This window comes from Elephas maximus, chromosome 22, assembly GCF_024166365.1.
Source record: "Elephas maximus indicus isolate mEleMax1 chromosome 22, mEleMax1 primary haplotype, whole genome shotgun sequence".
NCBI lineage: Eukaryota > Metazoa > Chordata > Mammalia > Proboscidea > Elephantidae > Elephas > Elephas maximus.
In genome coordinates this window covers 17,647,387-17,668,805 of record NC_064840.1, presented here as the reverse complement: position 1 = coordinate 17,668,805, position 21,419 = coordinate 17,647,387, and the positions used below count along the sequence as shown (strand labels likewise).

The 21,419-nt window shown below is 53.9% G+C and overlaps 1 protein-coding gene across 5 annotated transcripts in view; it reads left to right on the top strand.

Annotated features, from left to right (window-relative positions):
* PXN (paxillin) overlaps positions 1–21,419 on the top strand; it is a 50,434-nt gene that overhangs the window by 18,170 nt on the left and 10,845 nt on the right. For 4 of the 5 annotated variants that reach the window (XM_049865741.1, XM_049865742.1, XM_049865738.1 and 1 more), the window contains exons 2-4: positions 20,145–20,371; positions 20,689–20,789; positions 21,169–21,305. In XM_049865741.1, coding sequence (XP_049721698.1) covers positions 20,145–20,371; positions 20,689–20,789; positions 21,169–21,305 — 465 coding nt within the window. Of the gene's footprint in view, positions 1–510; positions 4,245–20,144; positions 20,372–20,688; positions 20,790–21,168; positions 21,306–21,419 lie in introns of those variants that run through there. The other variant, XM_049865740.1, reaches the window with a different exon arrangement.

The window sequence follows — 21,419 nt, the reverse complement described above, 5'->3', positions numbered from 1 at the left end:
AATAGAGCCACACACCAACTTTCTTGATATTAGTGTTTACATGATATATATTTCCCCATTGTTTTACTTTTAACTATCTGGGTCTTTAAAGAGTGTTTCTTGTGATCACATATATTGAATCTTGTGTTTTTACTCAGTTTGACAATCTCTGCCTTTTAATTGGAGTGTTTAGACCTTTTGTATTTAAAGTAATTATTGGTATGATTGGGTTTAAGTCTACCATCTTGCCATTTGTTTTCTATTTGTGCCATCTGTTCTTTATTCCTTCCTCTCCTGCCTTCTTTTGGATTCACTGAGCCTTTTTTAGAATTTCATTTTATCTCCATTCCTGGCTTATGTACCTTTACTTCTTTGGTTTAATATTGTCAGTGGTTGTATAGTTTATAAGTTTAACTTATCTCCATCTATCTTCCAATCTATATATCTTTATACCTTTTCATATGTAGCGTAAGAACCTTCTAACAGTATGTTTCCATTTTCCCCTTCCCCCTTGTGCTATTGTTGTCATAAATTGTACCTCTACAAATATTATAAAACCCACAGTTTGTTGTTAGTCTTTTATATTTACCCATAAATTTACTGTTTCTGGCACTCGCTGTTCCTTCATAAAAAGGACCTCTCAGTCTAAGGAAATTAACAAAAATGTTTGTAATACCTGAATTTTTCTTCCTCGCCCTTTCAGTTTCACTTCCAAAGCTTGTTGCCTTTCTTTTTCTTTACCCAGCTTGTTTCCTTGCCCTTGGAGCTCCTGTCAGCATTGTTAACCTGAGCGTGCTTTGTGCTTCGTCTCATCTGTGGCAGCTCACAGTCGTGATAATCGATGATGCTATCAGCAGCTCTGACTACAGAACCCAGGGCTGGTGTTGCTAACACATTCCAGTGGTGCTCGGCTCAGAAAATCCTCACATTCCACCTCTCTTCTCCTGCCTCCTCTGCTCCGTGGGTAGAGGTGCGACAAGATCGCAGACTCTGCAGCTGCCAGTCTCCCTGGTCCTTCCTTGCCCTGTCCCTTGGTCATACCCCTCCTTGTCTTTCCCTAAAAAAAAAAAAAATTTTTTTTTTTTTTTTTTTCCCCCTAGCATACAGCAAAAGTGCTGTCCAGTGGCCAGGCCCTGACTCTGCCTGGCTCCTTAGACTCCCTCCCAGCTGCCTCACCCCTATGAACTCACCTCACCATCGTCCCCTCCCCCAACCACAAAGGAAACCAGAGAGGCCACACAGTGAGTTTAAACTAAGTACTCACAAAGGCCTGTCTCTGGCCAGTCTTGTGGAGCTTTCCTTTGATTTTTTATTTTTTAAGAGTCGGGGGTGGTACCGGTTGGGAAGGCTGGTAGTGGTGGTGGTAACTAGATCAGTAGGTCACCAAAAAAAAAAACACCCAAACCCAGTGTCATAGAGTTGATTCTGATTCATGGTGACTCTGTGTGTTTCAGAGTAGAACTGCTCCACAGGGTTTTCTAGGCTGTGACTTTTCAGGAGCAGATTGCCAGCCTTTCTTCCAAGGGTTCTCTGGGTGTGGGTTCGAACTGCCAACCTTTTGGTTAGTATTTGAGTGCTTAACCATTTGCAACACCCAGAGAACCTAAGTAGATCACAGTGGATGGGAAATTCACTGGGAGGGCTTGGACCACGTGGTCATGTGTTGTTCTCTGCCACTGTGCCTTGCATATAGTGAGCCGTCGATACCTAGGCACCAAGTGAAGGCTCAGCAGAGGAAGTGAAAGATGGCAGAGCAGGAGGTGGCACTGAACTAAGGGTAGGATGGAACTTTGGAGAAATGAACTTGGTGGGGGTCATTTATTCATCTGTTCACTGGTCGTCCCCCAAGTACCTATTATGTGGTTGGCTCTGTTCTATGCTAAGGAGATAAAGATGGACAAACACACACTCCCTGCCCTCACTGGGCATTCATAGGCTGGTGGGATCATGGCACTGAAGCAGACAGCTCCTGATAGTTTGATATATGCTCTGATAGGGAAAGTACGTGGTCCTGAGGGGCCTCGAACCCATTGTGGGGAGTGTGGTCAGGGAGGGCTTCGTGGAGGAAGTGGTACGTTAAGCTGAATCTTTGTTGTGTGTTTATTGTAACCGGATCTTGACATTTAGAAAAGCCCCAAACTTTGGTCTTTTGTGTAGATCGCATTTTATAATAAGATATGAGACTCTGTTACAGAAAGAGGTTCCCAGCATAAAAACAACACATTACTTTTGCTTTAGCATTCTTTAGTTTTCAAAACACTTTTCCACCTCTCTTATGTAGTCTTCACATTGATCCTGTTAGGTAGGTCAAAAAAGAAAAACAAAAAACACTGCCATCAAGTTGATTCTAACTCCTAGAGACCCTATAGGACAGAGTAGGACTGCCCCATGGGGTTTCCAATGCTGTAATCTTTGCAGATGCAGATTGCCACGTCTTGCTCCTGCAGAGCGGCTGGTGGGTTCAAACTGTGGACATTTTGGTTAGCAGCAGACCACTTAACCACACTGTGCCACCAGGGCCTGTTAGGTAGCTAAGGTCCATCTTTTTATCCCCATGCTGCAGAAAGGAAACTGAGCCCTGCAGAGTCTCAAGGGATAAGAGAGGATTTATCCAGGTAAAGAAGACAGGAGGGTGGTCTAGGCAGAGGGAACAGCATGTGCAAAGGCCTGGAGGGAAGAGACGTGTGTGTGTGTGCATGTATACACTAAGTTCATGGACTATGATTTGGCACCCTGTGTCTTCTCAGTAGGGTCCCTGTGTAGTGCACACAGTTTGCAGTTGACTACTAACCTAAAGGTTGCCAGTTCTAACCCACCCAGGGGCACTGCGGAAGAAGGGCCTGACAAGCTCCTTCTGTAAAGATTACGGCCAAGAAAACCCTATGGAGCAGTTAGTTCTACTCTGTGACACGTGGCAGCAGTGGGTTTGGTTTTTGGTTTTGGTCCTCCCAGTTGGGTCTTACAAGCCAATCAAGCTCAGCCTGAGCCACAAGGCTGAGGGTGGTCGCTGGCCAGGCCGAGCCTTGGCTTCCTCGATGGAATGACCTTTTGGGTAGGGGCTTGGTGCCAGGGCTGAGGCAGGGCTGGCCGTGGGCTTCTCTTATTCTGCAGTCAGAGTTTGTGAAAACTCTTTCTGGGCTTAGCTGGGAAAAAGGTGGGGCCCCTGGGCCAGTCCCAAGGGGCTTTTCCATGAGAGTTTGAGGCCCGAGATTGTGTCCTGGGCCTGCTGGGCCCCAGTGGTTTGCCTGAGAGCACATGTGGCCGGAAGGACCTGGTTCCTCTGATAACAGGCTTGGCCTGGCCCATCTTCCTCCCTGGGAGGGGCTGTCAGGGATGGAGCTGGCTTCGTTTCTGGATTTCAGAGGCAGACTTCAGCACAGATGGGAGCGGGTGGAGGGAGAGAACTGTGACATTCCTGAACCCTCTGAGAATCCCTGGAGCAGCTACTTACAGCCTACTGAGCTCCTCCAGGGCTGGCCAGGAGGAAGAGCTGACTGCAGTGGCAATACCGTATCATTTCCCAAACTGCCACCTTCTGGGCCCTGAGTGACTCCTAGATGATTCGGCCAGGCCTGGGTAGCCCTGTGGCCCTGCCTGTTCTGGGTTTGACGCCTGCCCTTGCTGCCCTCATCATCTGACTCTTCCCCTGCACCCTCTTCCCCTTGGCCCTGCTCCCTCCTGTCCTCTATCTTATCTGTTCCATCCTTTATGCAAAAAACAACCATGGGAGGCATCCTGTCCTCCTCCATCTGTCTCCACATCCCTCAGTTACTGGGGCTTGTTGACATTACCTCCTTGTAGTTGGAGAACTAGCTTTTGGTCTCCCTCCAGTTCCTCCTGCACACCCTGCCTAAAGGATTCAGAATGCAAGCCTGGTCCTGCCTTTCTCCTTTTGACAGCCCTTTGAGGCTCGACAGTGGGAAGTACAGGCTCCTGAGCGGGCACTGGGTCCTTGGTGACTCTTCCACCAGCCCCTCTTCGACCAGCTGGGACTTGTGCCCTGAGCCCCCACCTCCTCTGCCCGGGCAGTTTCTCAGGCTATTTCTCACGTCCACCTCTGCTGCTTCCTCTGCCCGGAAAGCCCTCCCCTGGGTGGATGTGGCAGTCTCTCTCTAGTTGGCTGTCTCTGGGGCAGACGCCTGTGCCCGAAACATTGCCTGCCCCATGGCAGATGCTCAGGACATGTTTGTGGACAAGGTCAAGACCATCACCGACAAAGACGAGGCTGTGCCCAGGGAGAGGGACAGAGGACTTGGAGGAGGCAGGTGAGACACGCGCATGTAGCACTGACCCTTGCCTGGGGTACCTGATTGAGGCCAAGGTCGTTTCGTTCCTCCTGAACTGTGGTGATTTGGCTGGAGAGGAGTGTGTGCTGTCTGGGTAAGTGCCTGGACAGGTCCTGTTCTGGAAATTCCGGTCATCTAGTGATCAGACTTGCCTTCAAAGGGCCACACGGTGACATGGAGCTATAGGGTGGCTTGCCACCAGCTCCGGTCCAGGACGGTCCTTTTACTTCAGTGAATGCCCAGGGCCTTTGAAGACGTGAACCTTGTGCCCCCTCTCCGCAGAATAGTGCCACAGCACCTGCACGTGAAGTTCTGTGTGTACTTCTGGGTGGTTCGCAGACTCTTTGAGGGTCACCCATAGATGCCAGGACAAGAACTCTGGTATATGGTGGTGGTGGTGTTAGTTGCTCTTGAGTCGAATCCAACTCACAACAACCCCATATGTGCAGAGTAGAACTGCCCCACAGGGTAACTAGATCATATACACGCACAAACAACCAAATCCAGTGCTGTCGAGTTGATTCCGACTCGTGGCAACCCCATGTGTTTCAGAGTAGAACTGTGCTCCATAGGGTTTTCAAGGCTGTGACCTTCTGGAAGCAGATCACTAGGCTTGTCTTCTGAGGTGCCTCTGGGTGGGTTCGAACCACCAGCTTTTCAGCTTGTAGTGGAGTGCTTAACTGTATGCACCACTCAGGGACTCATTGGTGTATGGTGAGGGCTCTTCTGTTCTCTTGCAGCAAAAGGGAGGATTGTGGGGGCGGGGACAGACCATAGTGTGCATTGTCATGACCGACACCCAGGGCCTCTGGTGTAAGTCCAGGCTCAGGGCAGACCAGTGTCCATGATGTTCCAGTGGCCTAAACCCTCTGGCCAGAGTGAGGAGCCAGAGGCCTCAGCTGGGTGTGTGCAGCAGGGAGCACCCCAGCCCGTCCCTGTCCTCCTTCCTTGGAACTCGGCCCACTGGGAGCAGACGGCACTGTGGGGCTGGCCTGCTGGCCTATGGATCAGCAGAGCCCTTCTTCTCATTGGCCTTGTGCACTGAGTTCCCTACACCCCATGTGCAGGGGCCTCTGGTGCTCCTGCTTGGTGAACCTTTGAACTTGGGCATGGCTTTGAAGCCAAGCAGAGAGAAATCAAGAGTTTTGGTTGGGTCCTGCACAGCCTGTCAGCTTTTCAGCCAAGACCTCCTTGTTGACAGAGACTAAGGATACAGCCTTGGTATATTATGAAGTATACCTGGGGACAGTGTGGTAGAATTGGCTGCCTGAAGGACACAGCTCCTTTAGGAGCGCTGCCTCTGGAGTTGCCTGTGGCTTGTAGTGTTGCGTACTGTTTCCCACCTGTTCAGGTGGGGCCGTCAGGGATATCAACTTTGTGGGTGGGACAGGTACTCAAAACCCTGCCTGTCACCTGGCATCACCTGGCAGGCAGGAGTTAATAATATGTAAGAACCGTGTGCTTATGGCATACGCTGCTTTACATTCATGATCTTACTTGTTCTTCCAGATGGCTTGAGGGAGGACTAGGAATACAGACTCACCAAACCCCATAACATGGTGGTGGTGTTGGGTGCTGTCAAGTCGATTTCAACTTATGACTCCATGTGACAGAGTAGAACTGTCCCATAGGGTTTTCTCAGCTGTAATCTTTACGGAGAAGGAGCCCTGGTGGTGCAGTGGTTAAGTGCTCAACTGCTAACCAAAAGGTCAATGGTTTGAACCTACCAGCCGCTCTGCAGGAGGAAGATACAGCAGTCTGCTTCCTTAAAGATTATAGCCTGAGAAGCCTATGGGGCAGTTCTACTCTGTCCTGTAGGGTCGCCACGAATCGGGATTTGATTCAACGACAGTGGGCTGTTTTTTGTTTTTTGAAGTTTTGCAAAAGCAGATTGCCGGGTCTTTCTCCCATGGAGCCACGGGGTGGGTTCGAACCGCCACCCTTTCAGTCCGTTAGCCTTTCAGTTAGCAGCAGAGCATGCAACCGGTTGTGCCACCAGGCTCCTTCCCCACAATGTAAGGGACTATTACATATTACACCCGTTTTATAGATGAGGGAACTGAGCTCAAAGAGGGAAAATGCTGGCAAGTAGTAAAGTGGGGACTTAAGTTCAACTACAGAACCCAACTACATTATGTTGTAAACTCCCATACCTGCTGAGGCCCCATGGGTGATAGGAATGAATGATGTAGTTTAGCAGTTGTGTAATGATGTAATTTGGAAGTTATATAATGATGTAGTCATCCTTCGTGATGTGATCTGATGTGATCAGCCAATCGATTATAAGGGGAGTTTCCTCGGGATGTGGCCTGCATCCAATATATACACCGAGGTTCTGGCAAAGCTTGTTTGCTTGCTCTGGATTCTGCATCCAGATCGTCATCATCTGACCTCCAGTTCTTGGGACCTGAGCCAGAGGCCTACCATGTTGCCTGCCGGTCTTGGATTTGTCAGCTCCCCCAGCCTGTAAGCTAGCAACCTGCCACCTTACCTGCGGATCCCTGCAGGTCCATGAGTCAAGAGAAGCCTCAAGCGTGATCACTGACCCATGGACTTGGGACTTGCCAGCCTCTACAGCTGCATGAGCCATTTCCTTGAGATAAACCGCTCTCTATAGATGTACAGATAGATATATATGCTTTACCTGTTTTGCCTCTCTAGAGAACCCAGCCTAAGATACCAAGAGACTCTGACTTTGAGTATAAATGTTAAGGGTCAGAGCCCCAGATTGCTTGTCTTGTCCTTGTGAAGTGCAGAAGGCAGGAACCGTGTCTGTCAGCTGTAACCCCAGTGCACAGCATACTCGTGGTCACGTAGCAAGTGCAGCGTGAGCGTGGAGCGATGGGGTTCAGGTGTCCCTGACTTATGCTGGCCTCCCCCTACCCTAGGGTGGCTCTCCTCCTTGACTCTTCAGAGTGATAAAGTATTCCTTGCGTACAGTGAACACACAGACACACAAAAATATGAAACTAATGGTATAAATGGTCTACCTGAATTGTTGTTGTTGTTAGTTGCCATTGAATTGAATGGATTGCAACTTAAGGCAAGCCCATGTGTGCAGAGTAGAGCTGCTTTGTAGGGTTTTCAAGGCCGTGACCTTTTGAAAGCAGATTGCCAGGCCTGTCTTCCAGGGTGCCTCTGGGTGTGTTCAAACCACGAACCTTGCAGCTAATCGTTGAGTGCTTACCAGTTTGCACCACCCAGGGACTTTTGAAGGCATTTTGCATGGCTGTAAATCCACTTCCCAAACAAACTCCTGGAACACTCCCCATGTGTACATGGGGGACTTCCTGCACGATGTCTTTGGGGATTATGGCTAGTGGTGCTGCTGCCATCGGCCCTGGCTCTGCTGGGCTGGGTTTCCAGAGCCCCAGAATGTCTCCCCCAGTCAAATTCAAATCAGGGATGACGTGGCTGGGCCCCCCCAGCCCCCACCCAGAGTCTTTCGGTGTAACCAGCCAGGTCTGGAGAGGGAAATGCCCCTTGGCCCCATGTGCCTGGGCACGGCTACCCCATCAGTTCCCCCGTGAGGCTTGGCCTCTGCTTGGCGCACTGCTTCAGCTCTGGGGTTGTTGGGATACTTACAGGCCCACTACAGGGGCTTGTCTTGGTTCAGTCCCCATGCTCCCCTGCACCTTAATGTCCCTCCGTGTGAGCCCTGACAGCTAGTCTGAGAGCCCAAGGCCTCCCTGGATGCTGCCTGTGTCAGGGAAGGCTGGTTTTCCTTCCTTTTTTTCTCTTGTGGTTTTCCAGTGTGACTCTGGTTAGCCAAAGCCGTGAGAGCTGCGGCCTCAATCTGCTCCCTCCCTGGCCAGGAAAAGGCAGAGTTCCCAAGGCAGAGCAGCAGCAAGGATCTGGACTTCGGGGGAATTGGTCTTGCCCGCCCTAGGCCAGGGGCGAAGGCTGCCAGACCTAGCTGGAGGCATCCTTACGGCCAGCCTCGTTTCGGCTTGGCTCAGCTCAGCGGGCTGGCTGAAGAGTATGTGGGGAGCGAGCCTCTCTGGAGGAACTGAGATGAGACCCAGAGGGCCTGTGCTGTGAGTAGCCTCCTGAGACCACCCCTGATTCAGAAGTTGCTGATGGTCTGTGGTGACACCAGCTGTCATGTAGCACCAGGATCTCCAGGAGCCCTGAACTCTGCAGGTGGCTTCCAAAGTGGGTGCAGACCAAGAAGACCCAGGCCTGAGTGGCACAGAGACTTCTTGGGAAGCAGGAGTATCATGGAGGGTCCATGGTGGAGCGCTGTGGCTGCGGCTGGCTCTGGCTTTGCTCCTTTCTCGTCTGCTCGTTCTTAGAGCTCCTAACCATCTAAGACAGTGGTTCCAACTTGTGTTCCACCATGATGCTCCCTACAGATGACACAGGTGACCGCATGGACCATGGGCCGCCCATCCCCTCCCTCAGAGTGTCCCTAGGGTTGTACAGTTCCTCCGCTGGCCCTGACGCCCCTTCTCTCCCTCAGGAAAGCAGATGGGAGCATGCGTGAGTGGGGCTGACGGTTACTGAGTCATCTTGAGCCCACTTCGGTTTATTTTTTACAAGTAAAAGCAAATCCATTACAAATGTCAATATGTTACTCTCATTATCCAGGGACTGGTGGTGCCCCTCGCTGCTGATGACACACCAGGGTTGAGAGCCACTGGCCAGGGTTGGCTCCGGGCTTAGGATTGTGTTTCGCCTGCACACTCGTGCGCTCCACAGCCTCTTGTCCCCACTGACTCGGGGTGGTGGAACAGAATTTACAGAGGCAGAAACCCAGGACCTCCCTCTTTTTCACCCTGTAGCCTTAGTACCTGGGTGAGACATGCGGCTGCCCAGCAAAGGACGATGCAGCGTAACCCTGGGGCTGGCGAGTCCAGGCTGTCTGTCTCTGTGCTCTCCCTGTTGGTTGGTTTGGTACATCCAGTGGACACCTGTCTATTTGTCTGTCTCCGGATGATTCTCTGCTTGTTTCCAGTAGGGCTGGAGGCCTCTGATCTGTCTGTGTACTGGGACAAACAGCCCAGGCCCCTCCCTGTGGTCCAGATAAGAAGGCTGCATGGCCTAAGTGAGGTTGGAGATTGTGTTTGGGGCTGGACTGTACTGTATCATGCCTCACATGGGGCCCTGGCCAGCAGACAGGAGTAACATACTCGTCAAGTCGACCTCCTGGAGCCACAGTTGGGCTAGCACACGGGGCAGTCCAGCCTTCTCTGAATGCTGGAGCTCTCATGCCACCAACCCCCAGGGGCTCCTCAGTGCCCCAGGACCCTTTATGAGATGGACAATGAGGATGAGAGGGAGGGAGAGAGGGGAGAAAGGGGGACTGAGAGCAAAGGACCTGGAGGAGGCCGTGCTGGAGCAACCATGCCAGTGGCAGCTTTTTGGATCCCTCCGAGAAGCTCAGAGGACTGGTGGCCATGGAACCAGGAGAGTGGCCCCCAGGCAGAATGAGGGAAGCCATCCTTCCTCACCCTGTGGAGTGTCATGGGGAGAACACACATGAGCTTTGTGGTCAGGCAGAGCTGTCTGGGTGGGTGACTGTCTGCCTGCTGAGCGCCATCATTGACGTCTCTGAGCCGTGGTTTCTTTCTCTGTAAAATGGGGTGTTGGGAGGCCCAGGTCTCAGTAGATACTCAGTTAGGGTCATTTCATGCCTATATTCCTCCCCCTTTTCCTGAGGTTCTATCTGTGTAGCCCTGCCTTTGGGTCCTTTTTGGGGCCCTGCTGTCCCCTGGGCTTATTCCTTGGCAAGGTGTGAGCTTGGGCAGCCCCTTCTCTAGTCGCAATTCCATGTTCAAAGCCACAGAGCTTTCAGACACTGACTTCCCGGTGGCAGAGGTGGGGTGGGGCGGGGGGTGCTGAAGCCTCACAGCTTCTTTTTTGTGCCTCTGCCCTTGCTAGGGAATGAGCTGGAGGCTTCTGGGCTCAGCCAATGTTCTCCGAGGAGGACTTGGAACAGACCCGAGGCCCAGGGGGTGAGGTCAGTGGTTTACTCAGCAAGAAGGCTCGAGTTAGTGACGGACCTGTCACAGCTCCCAGGATTCCTGGCCACAGTCCCTGGCTCCATTGCCTCCCTCTCCCGGTCTTAAGGGAGATGAAAGTCATGATGTGGGTTTGTTTACTGGGTGTCCCCTGTGTCAGGGTGGGAGGCAGGAGGAGGCGCAGGTTGATTTTGTCCCCCGCCACTGTGATGGGTTTTACATCTTTTCTCATTGATTACTGCCCTTGTGCTCTGTGGTTGTTTCAGTAACCCAAAGCCCAGAGTGGTCAAGTCAGTGTTACTGTCACCCAGGCTGGTGACTGGTCGATTTGAACGCAGAATGCCTCACTGTTGGGAGCCCTGTTCTGTCCAGTGTACCTCACTGCCACTCGGGGTGGGGCGCCAAAGGGTATATAAAGAGGTACGTGACCGTCCCAGCTCCCAGCGACCCCAGAGCAGCCAAATCTGTGCTATGGACAGGGTGACTATGTGTGGACAGTGATAGCTTTGTGGTGCTGCTTCAGATTGGTCACCAGAGTACCCAGGGTGTGTGCAATGTCTTGGTGAAGCCTTGCTTTTTACCTTACAATCCGCTTACATTTTGCATTTGACCCCATAATGCAGCTTTGCATGTTTTAATTTAAAACAGTGATTAAATTTCTTACGACTGAGTGAACTTGATCCTCAGAAGGTATTCTGGGTTTGTTCTGAGGTGGCTGCCTGTGCCCCTGGCCTCCGTCCATCCTCTGGGGGTATGGATATTCTAGTGAGGAAGGGAGAGCCAGGTAAAAGATGGTGGTCGTGGGGTGGGGGTCGGGGGACGACTTTCAGTTTGCGAATAAAGGCACCAGTTGCCATCAAGTTGACTGACTTATGGCAAACCCATGTGTGTCAGAGCAGAGAACTGTGCTTCATAGGGTTTTCAGTGGCTGATTTTTCCTAAGTAGATCACCAGGTCTTTCTTCCGAGGCACTTCCGGGTGGACCTGAACCTCTGATCTTTCAGTTAGCAGCCAAGCATGTTAACCATTTGCACCAGCTGGGAAAATGGAAGGGGGAGCCCAGTCTGGCTGGTGAAGCTGGTTGGAGTGAGGGGCCAGAAGAGGAGGTGAAGGCTAGATTGGGGCCATATTCTGAGGGGTTCACAACCAGGAGTCCCACCCTCATCCTGTAGGCAAAGAGGTGGTTGGTGGGGTAAGTCCTGTGACCCATCTGCACGTCGCTTAGCACACATTCGTTCAAGCCCCGTAGAAGAGGTCTGGAAGGATATCTGTTCTGCAGGGACCCAGCAAAGTGGTCCTGCCCACAAAGAACTTGTAGCCCAGTGGGAGAAACAAGAGTGAAGTGTCAAAGCACAAAAAAGGTGGGGTTCCTAGAAGTTCCAAGTGGTGGTATCTGTGGGAAGGGTTAGAGTGGGGGGAACCCAGAGCAGCGGACTGCTAGGGAGTTCAAGAAGGGACTGAGCATGGATTTGGGTGCCAGTCCAAGTTATTGGCTACCAGGAATGAAACGAGAGGGAGGCAAGTTGTGGGGAGAGGGAGGCAAGTCGTGGGGAGAGGCCACGTGAAGAAGAACTGATGAGACTGGAGACCAGCAGTGCGGGAAGCAAGAGGGGGGCTGGAGCTGTTAGTGGTTCTATTATGAGAACTGGGGACGTCAGCGGTGCAAGCCTGAGAAAGGGAAAGCACTGACCTGTTCAGTGGTCATCGTGGGCTCTGCTCAAGTTAGTGGGTAACTAGTGCTGTGAAAGCCACAAACAGCTTGAAAGAACTACAGCTCCTCCCTGGAACAGGCAAACTTTTGAACTTTCTGTTCAGGTCTCTGCGGGGGGATGACTCATTTCTGAGCCCCTCCTAACCTCTATTGGTGATGAGCGAGGGAAAGGGAGGCCTGGGTGCCGCCCTGTTCTGCAGCAGACTGACTGGCCTCTCAGAGCCGGGCTTTTAGGAGTGAACTGGAATAGTTTTGGAATAGCTCAGAAAATTCCCAGCATGTGGGCGTCCCGTATTTGAGGCTTTGGGTCTTCTTGTATGTAAATTCGATTTTTCCCGTCAAAGGGACTGTGGTGGTGGAGTGTAGACTTGACTTTGAAAGGCCCAGAGTCGAGGGGTGATGGCAGACCTGGAGGAAAAGTGTCCAGAGTGCCTTGGGCCCTCTCGGGAAGGAAGATGAGTTATTTTCAATAAAAGAGACCCGCTGTCTTGCCACCCTGGCCTGTCCTATGCCTGTGGCTGAGGGTAGACCTGTGAAGGTGTCCCACCTGCTGGTGCTTAAGCTCACAGAGACCTGATCAGGCGGGACCTGCCTGGCTGCCGGTGTGGACATGTCGGTGTGAATGTGGACGAGGTCTGGCACCGCGGGGCCTTTCCTTGGCACTCAGGGTGACCTCTAGTGTTGCATTTCAGCCTTTATTCTCTCAGGTCTCTGGTTTCCTGTGCCCTGTGCCCTTGGGCACAAGCCAGACACCCAGTTAAGAAAGCGGACCCCGCCGGCACACCCAGGTTGTGTAAGACTTTGCAAGGAAAGGACCTGTCAGCGGACAGGAAACCACCCTCCCTGACACTGGAGGAAGCCCCAGGAAGAAACGCCTTCCCCAAACGACTACCCTCCCCTCCGCAGGCTGATTGGAAAGCTCTCTGTTCTTCTCTCCTGGCTTCCTGTGTGTTACCCCCAGCCCACACTTCCTTTGGGTGTGAGAGTAAGATGGCAGTTCCTGTTGAGTGAGGCATGAGTCAGCGAAGGAGCCCATAGCTGAGTCTTCATAACCTCCAGGCACGGCTATTAAATATTTAAATGACACTGTAGCATTGATCTGTGCTCATCCTGCCCCTGGGGGGAGCAGTTCCTGTCTGAGATCCAGATAATAGCCATATGTTAGATTTAGACAAACTCCGAAAAGCTCCAAAGGTGCTCTGTAAATCTCACCCATAATTACCTTCTTTCCTGCCCAGAGCCTGCCACCAGCAATGGGGACAAACTGGGTTCTGCCCATTTTACCAGTCAAGAAGAGGACCCAGAGAGGTCATAGTTGTGTGAATGGGCACACAGCAGACCTCGAATCGTGGCATCCCGGCTCCCACCTGGCACTGGCTGTTTTCTCTGCTCACTGCTCCTTCCCCATCCTCTCCCTCCTCACAGTCCCTCTGTCATTCACCAGATCAGTCTAGCTGCTGGGGGCATGGCATGCAACAAGATGCACAAGGCCCCTGCTCTCTGGAGCAGAATTCTTGGAGAGGAGCTGGTCAATTGACAAGAGCCCAAATTGGCAGGGCCGGCCCCTGCAAGAGACCGAGTTCCTGGTCAGTGTCCAGGCCCCGTCCCTGGGCTGGGTGAGGGCAGAGTGGACGGGGCCTCCTCGTGGATTGGCCCTTACTGTCCACAGATCTGCCTCTCCTCTGAGGGCGGTTATCAGGATAAATATACCCAGCTCCCCATTCCTGGGGAGTTACTCACCCAGGAAAAGCACCCTGCTGTCACGGATTAGGTTACCTCTGCTCTCACTGGGCTGGGGCTGGGGGAAGGGATGGAGACTGCAGGCTGGCCAGGAAGGGGGGACCCGCCTTCCTGACCATCAGCCTCCGCTCTCCTTCCTAATCTGGAAGAGTCTCACCAAAAGCGCTGGGATGAGACCATCCCCAGGCCAGTCCCTGTGTTTACATAGCTCCTTCCTTAGGAAGGGCCCAGTCCCGTTCCCTGTTTATCCCTGAGCTTGGGCAGCTGTAAGGAGGCTGCCACTTCTCTGTCACCTGAGGCCACCAAGGCCGCCAGGTGGTCAGCAGAGGGGCCACAACCCCCCGTTGCTGGAGGTCTGAGCCCACCAGGACAGGCAGAGCTGGGCTTCTGCAGACTCTGGGGAGGGGACTTGCAGAGCTGGTCCTGTCTCTGAGGGAATCCGGGCCTGGGATTAAATGGCAGGGATGGACAGCTGGCCCTGGGCTGCCGGGCTGGCTCTTGAGCGACGGCGGCCCCTCCGCTGCCTGTGGAGGAGCCTTTCTGGTGGTGGTTGCCACTCCTTACTCTTGCCTGTCAGCTTCTAGGGAAGCTGTGCCAGCCCCTGCCTAGGGAGAGGAAAGCTGAGTTAGACCGGCGTGCAGGAAGAAGGTGGGTGAGCTGACTCTTGAAAAGATTTTGTTCTTACTTTGGGCCAGGAGTCCCTGGGTGGCGCAAACAGTTAAGCGGTTAAGTGCTCAACTACTAGCCAAAAGGTTCAATCCACCCAGAAGGGCCTCAGAAGAAAGGCCTGGCGATTTACTTCTGAAAGGTCACAGCCTTGAAAATTCTGTGGAGCAGTTCTGCTCTGCACACATGGGTTGCTATGGGTCAGAATCGACTCTGGCCCGGGCTTCCGGATTGTGTGACCTGTGGAGATGGCTGCTGGTTCTGAGCAAGTCCAGGGATCACACCTTGTTTAGTTATGCCCGGAGCTGTGGGATGAGTCCTGACTGGCAAGCATGGATCCTGGGGCTGGTACAGGGGGAAGCTTGTAAGCCTCAGGGAAGAAATGAGGAAGCTTGCTCCCGCTCGGTGCTACCTGCCGCATGTGTGGGCTTGGAGGTGGTGACCTGGTAGAGGCTTCTCTGAGATGTCTTCCTTTTGGTCAGAGTAGCACTGCATCCTCCTGGTTCCAGATTAGACCGTGGTCTCCTTTGCTCTGAGGGGTGGAATGAGGTGGAGAGGGGCTGAACATCTCTCAGGAGGGTGGAACACCCATCTGCTTAACTCCCATCATTTCCAAATTCCAGGCAGGTGTGCTAAGTCAGCAGTTTATGTCCATTTTTGCATTTAACCTTTACTCCTGTGAGTAAGAAGCTGGATTCCCATTTGACAGACAGGCAAACTGGGGCACAAGAGCAGTTAAGTAGCCTGTCCAGGCAGCTTGCAGAGTCTGTCAGAGTCCCGCTGTGTGAGCTCTGACGTCCAGTGTCCTCAGAGCGTGGATGGAGAGAATCGGGTAGCTCTGGTTGCTGCCTTCACGTCCCCCCCAGGCTTCCCCCAGCGCACACACTCTTGAGCCACTCTGGATAGACTTTTATCCCATCTCTTGGCACCTGCCCAGCTCTGCCCTTACGGACCTGACAGTCCTTATCAAACACTAAGAAGTGGTGGGGGCTTGAAGCAGGAGGAAAAAGCCAGGCTTGTGAAAAAGCCCTGATTTTGTTTCTGTGTAGTGGTTGGGGGTGGGGGAAGAAGGGATCCATTGATTTACTTTAACCTGTATTGGGTGCCCACTGTATCAGCCCTCAGGGCCGCGGTGGGGGTGCGGGTGGGGGGTGGGGGTGCCCCCCACGTTGGGGGCCTCAGGGGACCCCGAACTCCATCCAGCATTCCTGGACTGGTCTGGGCATCGGCACCGCTAGACTAAGGTGCTGTCCCAAGTGACAACCAGTGTTCGCTAGGGGCACAGCTGCAGCATTCGCTCAGGAATGCGGGCCGACCGGCCCCTCAGCCCCTTCTTTACCTGGCAGCAGGCCCAGGGTGTCTGCGTCTTAACCCGCTCGGGGACTCAGTCTAGGCTGCCTTCATCTGGCCCCTAGGACTGCCCTGCCGGTGGCTTGAGTCAGAGAGGGGGATGTTCATCTGGGGCTGGCCCCAGGGCGCCGTGCTCGCTGCGGAGGGGGCGCCAGAGGCGAGGGCGTGTGTCCCCGGGGTTCCTGGAGCAGCCCCCCCGCATCCCAAGGGCTGCGTCACTGTTGGGTCGCGCGTTCCAATGATAGGGTATTCCAGGCACCCGGGCCAACCCGCGCTCCTCCTCGTAGTCTGCGCCATTCCTCCAGCTCAATCGAGCTTCCTCGGCATTGAAACTTATCCAGTGCGCCCATAGTTGGGGGCTCCCCGGTCTTCCCCGCTTGAAAATTCCGTGATTGTGGAGGTTACCTTCCGTTGCTCCCCGAGGCAGGAAGCCGGCGTGCCGATAGTGCCCCCTGGTGGTCAGCAGTGGCTGCTCCACCCCCTTCCTCACCAGGCCTTGGTGGTCTTTGCCCCTGAGAGACTAGAGACTTTGCAGCAAACCTCCCCCTTCCCCACCAGAGGAGTGTGCCTGTTCCCACCCTCACCCACGCACACGTGCACTGGTCCTGTCTGGTGATATTGGTTTTCCCTCAGCTGTGAATGGGAGAGCCAGGGCCTGGGCCAGCCAGTCCAGAGAGACTTCCTCCAGAAAAGGCATGGGAAGCCCCAGAAGAGCTTACCCAAAGGGGAACTTGGGTGACTGTGGCGACTCTGGTATGTCCTGAGGTGGGGCTCAGGCCTGGACCCAGAACCTCAGTGAACTTTGGGGCCTTCCCAGGCCTAAATGATCAGCCCCAACTGCTTTTTTTACCTGGGCCGTGTCCCCGGACATGCTAGAAGGGAGGGTGTGTTTGTGGTCTTGCGATGTTCCAATGGGTACCATTTTCTCTGAAGGTGGGGCTGCCTGATGCCTTCTTTGGGATATGAGAAGGAATTTCTGGGCCTGTCTCAAGGGTATTTTGAGCTGGGTGCAAGAGGGTAGCTGTAGCTGAAAACTGAGGGACCTTCCACTACTGGGCTGGGACTTTACCTATAAGTGTGTACCTTCATGCACTCCTAGGTCTGCTGGCTCTGTTTACTCAGCAAGGGGAGGAGTCTGCTCAGTTCCAAGGAGACTTTGGCCTGTAATCATTTTGCAACCTGCGGTGAGTTAGCAGGCATTTGCACCCACAGGAATCCAAAGTGGAGCTCAGAGTCTACTCCTTGGCTGCCTCCTACATTTCTGACTGTCTTCCCAAAGGCATTTGTAGGGGGGTCTTGTGGGACACTGACAGCACGTCCTGTCCAGGCCACTAGACAAGGGCTCAGGGCAGAGAGAGAGGTGAAAGCTATGCGAAAAAGCAGAGACCCTGTGATTTGTGACTGTACTTCCTGGGGTCCCCCTCTCTCACTCAGACAAAAGTTTGGGAAAAAATGAAAAATAAAGGGTCTTCTTCCTGACACCTACACATATTTCGCTTTGAATGTTACTTTATACATTTTTCTTCTCAAAGTTGCCCTTTTCATGTCTTATCCCAATTCTACAAGACTTAGGCTAAGTCAATACTTTGTATTGTACCCTGAGCTCCTTAGAGGAAGATCTTTTTTTCTGAGTTTTGCAAAGCAAGTGCAATCGATGTTTGCAGTCACCGGTGTATTTGAGCATCTGCTGTCCTGTATAAATGGTCCCTGAAAGGCGGAAATGGTTTGCACCTGTCTTTTAACCAAAAAGTTGACAATTCCGATTCACCCAGTGGCTCTGTGGAAGAAAGGCTTGGCAATTGCTTCCATAAAGATTATAATCAAGAAAATCCTATGGAGCAGTTCAATCCGTAACACGTGGGATCACTGTGAGTCAGAAGTGAATCAACAGTAGTAAGCTTGGGGTTTAAAAAAAAATTTATGTTGTATTAACCTCACACCAGTGTTGTAAGGTAGGAGCTTACCAAAGAAACTGAGGCTTAGAGAGTTAAGCGGTTTGCTTTGTGACCATGGGATAGTCCAAGCTAGAGGAGCTTGGACTTGAACTCAGGTCTGGCTCAGCTCTAGAACCAGTGACCTTTTGTCTCTGTCTCCCAGGACCACACCCTCTGACCAGCAGTTTGACCAACATACCTGTCAGTGTTGAAAAGAGCCCATTAAAATAATAAACCAACTAGACTTTACTTAGAATCATGTTGGGGCGATGGGGTGATGGTGCTTGGTGTAGGAGGTAATGGAGCCCCTGGTTCAGAAGGTCTGATAGGGGAGGTTAACCATTCATCTCCCATTGAGTGCTTTGGAGCTCAAGGGACCTGGGTTCAGATCTCTGTTTTGTCCCTAAAATCAGCTCTGAAAGTGTGGGGATGTGACTCGGCCTTTCAGAGCCTCTTTTATAAACATCATGCTAGCGTCGTTATGAGGATACAGGGAAGTAACAGGTGAGGCTCCCAGCACCTGGTGATCATTCAGGAACAGGAATGGTGCCTATTATCATGACCAGGTACACTTGCTGTTTGATCTGGGGAGCCTCCTGCCTATGATGGAGAAGGAGGGACCCTGCCCTTGCTGGGCTGGGCTCAGAGGATATGGGGACAGTGTGGAGCCAAAGCAGCAGGTGTGGCTCTGCAAGGGCCACTGGGATTGGCCCTGGACGCAGGATCCTTTTCTGCAGTTACCTAGAGGCACGCTGACTCCCTCTAGTTCCGGTCCGGGAGAGAGGAAGTTGGTCCTCCTCCAGGGGACCTGGAGGGGGAGGAGGCTGCAGGAACTGGTCATTCCAGGAAGTCAGGAGACCTGTGCTGGGCTGCCGGGCCTTGGGACAAGCTTCCCGCCTGACCATCTGAGTAGGAGCCTAAGGTAGGTGTGGACCTTGTGGGTCAGAAAGATCAGGGCAAGCCTCTGAGAGAAGGGGTGGGAGCAGAGACTGAGGCCCTGGGTGAGGGCCTTGCTTCCCCCTGGCTTCCTGCAAGTGGGGGTGTGGCAGGGTCAGGACCACAAGCCCTGGCGCCGAAATTCAGGAAGTTGTGCCATCTAAATACGGCATCATCACGGGGTACAGCCACTGCTGCAGGATGGTTTTTTGGGGTCTGAGGCTTCTGGAGGAGTCTAGCAGTCCTGCCACTCACTAGCTGTGTTAATCTGGAGAGACCTCTTACCTCTCCGTTTCTTCCTCTGTGAGGGGAGATCAGAGGGTGTTAGGAGGATTCACTGAAGCCATGTATGCAAAGTGCCAGCAAGGTACCTGTCTCTAGTAAATGAGATAAATGTAGTCTTTCTCTTCTGATGATGATTACCCCTGGGCGGGGGGGTTTCCCCAACCCCAGCAGCCCACAGAGAGCCATGAGTGAGCAAGGCTGCAAGCACTCAGGAATGAGGTGTGGTGTTGGGCCGAGCCGAGCCGTCTGGGCTGTGGGCTGTAGAGGGTCCTAGGAGGGGAGAGTGAGGTGGGGGGCTGCAGGTGTATCCCTGCCTGTCCAGCTGCCCCCCGTCTGGAGACTGGGGAGATCCAGGGCACCGCCCCCCGCATCAGGGTAATGGAATCTCACACTCGAGGGCTGGTTCGGCTCCCTTGCTGCTTTTAAAAGCCAGATCGTGGGGCCCTGGAGCCTCTGGGGCCGGGCTGCTTGCCAGGCTTCCGCAGAAACAGCAGACAGAGCAGTCCTGCCCCCCAGCCCCGGCTCGGCCAAGGGGGTGGGGACCACTGCAGCGGCCTCATTCCAGCCCCCCCCACCTCACCTCACTGAGGGGCCTCAGGAGGAGCTTGGAGGCTGGGGGTCAGATTCCAAGTGGTCAGTAGGGCAGGCAGTGCTTCAGGTGCCCCCTCAGTCTGGGTGCTGGGAAAGTCTGAGCTCTTGGAGCTTCAGTGAGGGCCTGGCACTGCCTGGGTGCCTCCCTGTGACATGGGGCCCCTCCTGCCCCTTCTCCACACTGCCCTGCGGAGTTGGAGTGCTGAGTTCCAGGCAGGCAGCACCCCAGGTGCCCCCTCAGTCTGGGTGCTGGGAGAGCCTGAGCTCTTGGAGCTTCAGTGAGGGCCTGGCATTGCCCGGGTGCCTCGCCGTGATGTGGGGCCCCTCCCGCCCCTTCTCCATGCTGCCCTGCAGAGTTGGAGCACTGAGTTCCAGGCAGGCATCTCTCCCTCGCAGCCAGCCGGCAGCCCAGCCCTGTCAGGAGGGGACGCCCAGCTAGGCAGCCAGCTCCCCGAGGTAGAATGCTCCAAGGGGCAGCGCAGGTGCCTCCAGAGCACTTCGGTCTCGAGTCGGGGCAGAAGAGGCTTGCCTTGGGAGCTGGTTTTTACTAGGCTGCTCTGGACTGCCTGGCCTGAACTGGTCATTTCTTTTCCTGGGTGGGGCAGGTGCTCAGAAGTCATTAATTCTGGGGTACACGTGGGGAGAGCACTGCCATTGGCAAGATCTCAAGGTCCCAGGTTCTGACCCTGCCTTCTCTTTGCAGACGCCCTTCTTGCGGACTTGGAGTCCACCACCTCCCACATCTCCAAACGGCCCGTGTTCTTGTCTGAGGAGACACCCTACTCATACCCAACTGGAAACCACACCTACCAGGAGATCGCCGTGCCGCCTCCAGTCCCTCCACCCCCATCTAGTGAGGCCCTCAATGGCAGCATCATTGACCCCTTAGAGCAGTGGCAGCCCAGTGGCCCCCGATTCATCCACCAGCAGGTAAGGCGGGGACGAGCTGAGAAGCTTTAGGGCAAAAAGAGCTTGTCTGGCAGGGGTTTGGGGAGCCACGGGAGGAATGGAATGGGGGAATGAGGAGAGGGGCCTGGACACATTCAGCCCCCACCAGACGCTGTTCTCCCACCTACCACGTGAGTGGGGAGGCAGTGAACCAAGTCTTAATCACCCGTCTCCCAGCCACAATGTGGAAATTCCCTGGTGAGACGGTCTGTGAGCAGGAGCCTGCTGGGGGTGACTCGTGCACTGCTCCTTGGGGCGAGGTTCTCTCCCACCCAGCCTCAGTGCTGTACTTCCTGCAGCCTCCATCGCCGTCACCGGTGCAGGGCCCCAGTGCCCCCACCCCCCAGGACGGCCTCAGTGCTCCAGGCTCCCGTGCTGGTGAGGACGAACACGTCTACAGGTACAGCCCAGCCCCCTAGACGCCTGCCCTCCTCCTGGGTGTCCCGGGACCTGGCTGGTGCTGGGCAGGGTGGGTGGTCAGGGAGCAGGCAGGCCCACTTTCTTAGGGGTTACTGGGAAGAGGTTTCACCACCCTCCGATGGGCCAGTCCTCCTACCATTGCTGGCCAGGCTGGGCTGTGGCAGCTCTTCTGTGTGGTGGAGGAATTGAGGCAAGACTTCCTTCCTCTCCTGGTCTTGACACATCCCCTCCCCACTCTCTGTCCTCTTGCTGAACCACACTTCTCATCCCCTCCACCTTATTCTCCTGGGAACTTGGGGGACACTAGTCCAAGGCTGGGAAGCATTTCTCACAGTCTCCTTTCTCTTTGCCTCTCAAAGCTTCCCCAACAAGCAGAAGTCGGCTGAGCCCTCACCCACTGTCATGAGCTCCTCCCTGGGCAGCAACCTCTCAGAACTTGACCGCTTGCTGCTGGAGCTTAACGCCGTGCAGCATAACCCCCCTGGCTTCCCTGCAGGTGGGACTGGGTCCCTAGGGCAGGGGCCCACAAGACCCCCAGGCCCACTGCTGCCCTTTGGGTCCCAGAGGGCTGCAGGGCTGAGCAGCCTTTCTCTCCCTCTTCCACCCCGCT